This window comes from Phaethon lepturus, unplaced genomic scaffold (genome assembly GCF_000687285.1).
Source record: "Phaethon lepturus isolate BGI_N335 unplaced genomic scaffold, ASM68728v1 Scaffold54633, whole genome shotgun sequence".
Classification (NCBI taxonomy): domain Eukaryota; kingdom Metazoa; phylum Chordata; class Aves; order Phaethontiformes; family Phaethontidae; genus Phaethon; species Phaethon lepturus.
Window position 1 is genome coordinate 1 of NW_010529382.1, and position 6,417 is coordinate 6,417.

General features: G+C 51.8%; 1 protein-coding gene across 1 annotated transcript; it reads left to right on the forward strand.

Moving 5' to 3' along the window:
* Window positions 1-3,234: 3,234 nt before the first annotated feature.
* On the forward strand, window positions 3,235-3,401 carry LOC104618337 (peripheral myelin protein 22-like; the record flags this gene model as incomplete). The annotated part of the gene is made up of 1 exon (XM_010283905.1): window positions 3,235-3,401. A coding segment is annotated over one exon (167 nt), but the record flags the coding sequence as incomplete, so codon positions are not given.
* Between the last annotated feature and the right edge of the window lie 3,016 nt (window positions 3,402-6,417).

Sequence of the window (6,417 nt, forward strand, 5' to 3'; positions counted from 1 at the left end):
GAGGTTTCCGCAACTGCTGGCGGATGGGGGAAGTAGTGACGATCCTCTTTTGGCAAAAGAGGATCTGATGATTATTTATAAACTTGCCATAAGGGGGCCTGGTGCTTTCCACATCAGCAAAGAGCCGCTGGAGCGTGCAGGGTGAGCCAGCTGACTTTGAACTGTCAGCTACTATTTTTAACTCTTAAAGAACTCAGCTCTGGAAATGAGTCACGGTTCATGTCCTACGTTGCAGTTCTCCAAATATAGATGCTGTAAAGCCACTGGCTCCATTCGTGTTTCCACATATGAAACCAGTGGAGAAGATTTTCAAGTGCTCAGACTAGAAAAATTAAGTTGTGCAGTGAGGTTCTGGCTAATTATGACAGACTGTCTGGGAAGGAGACTAATCATTTGCTAGAGCTTTAGATGTTGAACTAAAAGCCACCCTAGGTCCTGCCACTAAATCAGTGGAAAAACTCATCTACAGAACTTTAGACAACGTTTCTGAGCATCCTCTAAGCGACTGGACTTCACAAACCCTGGAAAAGTTTAGCGCAATCCTTTATTAGCAAGTGTGGCATGAAATCTGTTATAAGTATATCTGCTTGGCCATAATGCAGGTGATGAGTTCAGATCAGTTCACCGTCTCTGGAAAGATAGATGTGTAGAAACCCATTACAGCCATGGAGACAAGGAGGGGAAACGGGCATTAATAATGCAATTATCTCCCTGAGAGCTTGTCTAATAGATCTGGGAGCAGAAGGCTTCTCTCTCCTGAGTGATTGTTGGTGAGTCCTCATTTTCAGAGGAAGAGAAAATGGGATTGCAACCCTCCTGTCCGTGCTGTGCGGGGTGTCCTAAGGAGATGCAGCGTCAGGCCATAGACCTATTGTCTCTTTCCGTGTTGGGCCTGAGGCATGGGTCAAATCCATCCCCAGCCACTATGAAGGACAGGGAAAGTGTGACTTGAACCTCATGAAGCTTCTCCATGGCCTGGGGGACCCATAGGCAGAGGTCTGACTCCCCATGGACCATGAAGAGGTGGGCACTGGTGGCCATCCTTGCTGTTCTCCCTGGCCAGGGCTGTGTTCTCAGCTCCAGCAGAGCTGCAGAGGACCTCCCTCCTTCTGGGAGGGTATGAGAAGGCTCTTCCTGAAGCCCTCCATCACCCTGCACCTCCTCCCGGGGTGAGGCAGCTTGGCAAAGCTGAGGGTTTCCAGTTTTGGAGACTGACCAACAGTGATGCTGGACCTAAGCCAGTGGGTGCCAGGGGCAGGACCACTGGGTGCTGTTGGGTGGCAGAGCTGGGTGGCAGTGTCCTGAAAGCCAGGGAGGAGGTCAGGGCCTGGTCTCCACTACGACTTTGGCTGTGGCTCAGGGGAACTGGGGAGTGGAGGTAAGGGCAAGAAGAGATGCATGAGGTCAGTTGGGTCTGTTGTGCAGCACCAGGGCAGGATGCATCCCCAGGACCATACTGCTTGGAAACATGCCCTGCAGTCTATCTGGATTTGCCCTGATGGGATTTCAGCCATCACAAAGGCATCAAAAGGCCCTTGACAGCTCCCCTCCCACCTTGGTGGGTGCATCACATCCACATCTCATAGCTGTGTAAGTGCAGCATGGGAGGGACGTTGGTTTGGACCTCTCAGGGTTTGCCCCAACTTTTCCATCACTCTCTCCAACCTCAGTATCACTTTTATCCCTTTTCTCTAATCCCTCCCACCCTAGAGCTGCTGTGCCCAGGGGGTGGAGAGGGTAGGCTCAGCCTCGAGGGCTGTGCCTTCCACATGTCCCACAGCTTTTTGCAAAGCCCTGCATTGAAGGAGCTGACCACAAGCATGCACTAGCACCCATCCCAGCTTGTCTGCAGGGCCAGAGACCTGCAGGGCGAAATTTTAGGTAGCATTTGCCCTCCTGGCCTGTCAAAGCAAGACTAGAGAGCATTCTTAAAATCAGGCTCTAAGCTGGTGGTGCATTATTGCTTGCATCAGTGCAAGCAGCTGAATGCAGCTGCCCTTCACTTCCTGAGCATGTTCTCCGGGCCAAAATCAGTGCAGATGCTGCAGAAACCGTCGCCTCCGTTTTGACAAATTCCTCATGCGGACAATTGCCGCTGTATTTTCTGCTGTCTGTAGGTGACCGGCGTGGTCGCACGCCTGTTCTCTGTCCCACCAGCATCCGCAGACAATTGTTGTGCTCTCTTTGCATGGGCTGGGGCAGTGGGAGTTGGCTCTCGTGCTTAGAGAATGGAAACTGCACCAGCGGCGCGTTAATGAAACGTATTCCCACTTCTGCACTTTCCCAAAACAAAGGAGCAGTGTCAAGTGGAATTACAGCTCAAATATCACGGTGGTTAAATGTAGGTGGTCCCGAGGTCCGTGCAGGGGATTTGGAACTCAGCTCTGACAACAGCTCTGCAACTGTATAATAGAACTGCTGGGATTGACTGAAAGAGCTTGTTTTTGGGCAGAAATAGAGGTGGCTTTGTGTTAGCTCTGGGCAGTCCCCAACGCTGATGGGTTGTTTTTGCAACAAAGCTAAAATGCTGCCTACCGGAGCTGTGCCCGGCCGGACAGCCCTCGGGGAGCTGAGCTGGCCCATGGCTGGCGAGGGTGGATGCCAGGAGCCAGGAAAGAGGGACGAGCCGCGGGCGCAGTGAGGCTTGCAGAGAGCGGGGTTTGCAGTCGAGCTCCTCATGCAGCCCTGGAGGAGGACGGGGGATCACAGGGCACAGGCCCTGCCTGGTCAGAGTGTCCTTGGCCCCCAGCTGCGCTTGCCTGGGCAGGTGATAAAGCACAAAAGTTTCTTTAAAAAAAGCCAGAGTTTGCATCTGACCTCTTGCAGCACCTCTGGTATGGTGGTTCAGGCTACAGTCTAGCTTTTAAATAAGCTCCCCAAGGGAGTGGAGCTGGTCCGGAGCAGGCGCCTGGATCTGGGGGATACCCGATGCTTGCCTGAGGGATGGGTTAGCCCAGGCGATGCTCTGGCCTTGCTTGCTCCAAGGGCTCCAGCTTTGCTTGCTCACAGCCTGGCAGAGATATCCCCCCTCACCTGTGCCCAGGGCAGAGCCCACAGCATTGCTCCTCCCAAATCATACCCTAGTTTTCCAGGAAACAGGATACAAGGGGGCAATAATAAGAACAGTTTCCCATGCTGGCATTGGGTATTACCCTCTCCGGCTCTGGGTTTCCAGCAGGGAACCTCTCTGTGCGTGGCATTGCTAACCCCTTCCTATGTCCGCTTCCCCCGCAGGGCTCTGCGTGATGAGCGGTGCGGCCATCTTCACAGTGAGGCACACGGACTGGCACCAAGCCTCGGAAAACACCTCCTACGGCTTCGCCTATATCCTGGCGTGGCTGGCCTTCCCCCTGGCCCTTGCCAGCGGCATCATCTACATCATCCTAAGGAAGCGCGAGTGATGCCGCGGGAGGCGGCGTGGCGTGGCGTGACAAGGGCACTCATGACGTCCACAGAGGAGACGGAGGCGGGGGAAAATAGACGAGAAAACGGAAAAGAAAATTAACAACAGCAAAAAAAAAAAAAAGAAAAAAAGAAAAAGAATAAACCCTCCCACCAAAACCAAACCCAACCAACCCCAAAAAGAAACACTCAAAGGGTTACTTGTTAATTGAAGATGTATATAGTATCTATGGTTTAAAAACCTATTTATAACACTTTTTACATATATGTACATAGTATTGTTTGCTTTTGTTGACCATATGCTATGTTTTAAAGCCTAAAGCAAGTGCCTAAGGAACTATTACTCCTAACAGTGTAACAAGAGCGCGGTGATTTTTCTCTCATGCAAAATCCTCTTTGACCTGACCTCTCCTTCCCCATCCCAGTCCGTATCGAACCATCAGAAAACCCCAGCTCTGACTGGTTTTAGGCTGGCGTAAAGCGGAATTACGCCTGTTTACGCCAGCTGGAGGGTTGATCCCCACTCCTGCCTCATGCTGTGATCCTGGTAACTGAGGTGCACGTCCAGATCTGACGGGAGATGCTTCCGAAAGGTTTGAAGGATTTTGGAGCAAAGGCTTTGATTGCCCCAAGTGCCTAAATGACTTATGTGCCTAAGTCCCATTGCCCTGCCACCACACCCGCTGGGAATTTGGGCTTTTAAATCACTTAGGTCGGATTGCAATCCAGCGCAGGCTGTCCTCCTTCACCTGCCCGGGCTCTGGGGGTGCCCCCGGTGCCTGTGCTGGCAGGGCTGGGGTGTGTGCTGTGCTGTGCCGTGCCGTGCTGTGCCGAGCCGCTGGGGCACTGATGCTCCCAACCGTGAAACATGCTTTATCCTTGCTGTGGAGCTAAACTACCGATGAGAAAGAAGCAAACCCAGTATATCTATGAAATCAAATACCAGATATATGAAATGGTGCTATCTATTTACCATTCCTTATATTGCTAGCCATTTAACCTTATTCACTGGAAATTCAGTTAACAATCTTGAGGTAAACAGCAAAGCTAGAAATGAGAAATAATTCTGTGTAATATAAATGAGCTATAACTGCTTTTGTACTTAGACTTGCTCTTACTATTATTTTTAATAAAGCATTTATAACCGAGGTTCCTTTTTTCCCCTCCATGGTCAAGAGGAACAGAAACAGCTCTGGGTGGAGCCCTGCCGGTCTCTGCTGCTGGAGCAAGATGTCTGTCCTCTGTCTGTGCGTCAGCGATGTGTCTGGCTGTGAATTGAACGGGCACTTGCGCAGACCCCAGGCTGCCTTCTGAGGACTCCAGACACTGTGTTGCTGTTGTTGTTTTTGTTTCATTTTGAGTTTTTTTGGGTTTTTTGTTTTTGTTTTTGTTTTTTTTTGCTTTGCTTTTCTGATTTTATACCGACTGTGTGGACTAAGAAGCAATGAAATAAAAATCAGAATAACTCAGTTGCTTCTGCTTTTCGGCGTTTTGTCGGGTTAGAGCCTGGCCGCACTTCATCAGTCTGCTTGCATGGCCTTCTCATGGAAGGTCTCCGGGATGCTGTGTAGCAGTTTTGTGGGCTAATTCATGCTGCTGAGAGAGGCTCTGAGCTCACTGGGCTGTCTGCATGGCAAGATGTACCTGTGCCAGAGGGATGAGACTGCGCCAGAGTTAGTGCCAGGTCCAGCAACTGAGCTCAAGGCTGCATGCTCTAGTGCTGGTGCGTACTCATCTTTCTGCCTCTGCCCTAAGATGCTCCTGTGATGTGACCACTGACCCTCCAAAAGCTAGGCAGCAGCTGGCAGGACTACACTTAATCCCCTCCCAGTCTCCTGAGCAGGGATGGTTCAGGTCAGCATCAGCTGCCCCAGGGGGATCTGGGAAGCTCTGCCACCCAGCACAGACAGCAGAAGTCTTTCAGTCCTGTGCGCCAAAACACCCAGAGCCTGGGGGTGCAATTACGTCTGGGGGGATTAGCATATTGTGTGCAGTATGTGCAGCCTTAATGGCTGGCACAGAAGCGTTCACACTTCCGTTTGCTCAGTCATTTGGCTATTAAATATCCGAGCTTATGTAGCAACCAGTGCTGGCAGAAACACAATGGCTCTTGCAAGGTCGCCTGTTGAGGCCAGTTATTAACATCAGGCCAGATCCCAAAGCCCTCAACCCAGCCACATCCCAAAGGAAAGGAGCAGGAACTGTCTTGCATCTCCTTGGCAGCTCAGCGCAGAGCCTGGGCAGTGCGATGTGACGACCCTGGCATCTCGCTTGACGGCTGGAGCTCCTGGTCGTGGTCTTCCAGCTCAGAATATTCCCCCATGTGCTCATTTTGCTGAGCTCCGGCTAAGCCCAGGAGGGTATCTCGCCCGCTGAAGCAGCATTCGAACCCCCGTGAGCTGCAGCGCGAAGACACATGGTCATCCTGTGTCCTGCCGGGCTTGGCACCGCGTACCTTGCAAAGGGGACAAATATTTCCCTTCTGAGGAGTGGGTGGGAACACAGGTGGGTTTTCCCCTCCTGTGGGAAAATTAAAGATGCTCTTTCTCACTTTGCATCAATATCAGAAGACACAAAAAGGCTGACTGCTTCATTTGTGCCTCTCGGCGTGGTGCTCTGGGTCCACTCAAGGCGTAAATGAGTGAGTGGCATCAGTTTGTATCAACATCTTGATGTTGCGTAGTTGCTTCGTCTCAGGGATGCGTTTTTGAAGGTGTGCAGAGCAAGGTGACTTTTGAAGTGGAAAGAACGTGGAAGTTTGAATCCCTTTTGGAAAGGGTCCACAGGGGAACTGCCACCAGAGTCGATGTCCTTCATCCCCCGTCCCCCCTCTCAACTGTCTCATCTGGGTTGATGCTGTTGGGTCGAGGAACGCCAGACCCTGGTACCCCAGCTCCAACCACGCTTGCAAACATGCCCACGCCTGCGGCCTGTGGGGACGGGAGCTGCTGGGCAAGACCTGGCAGCCCCGTCCGGTCCCTCCACCTTTTCACAGCACCAGCGCTGGTGCCTCTT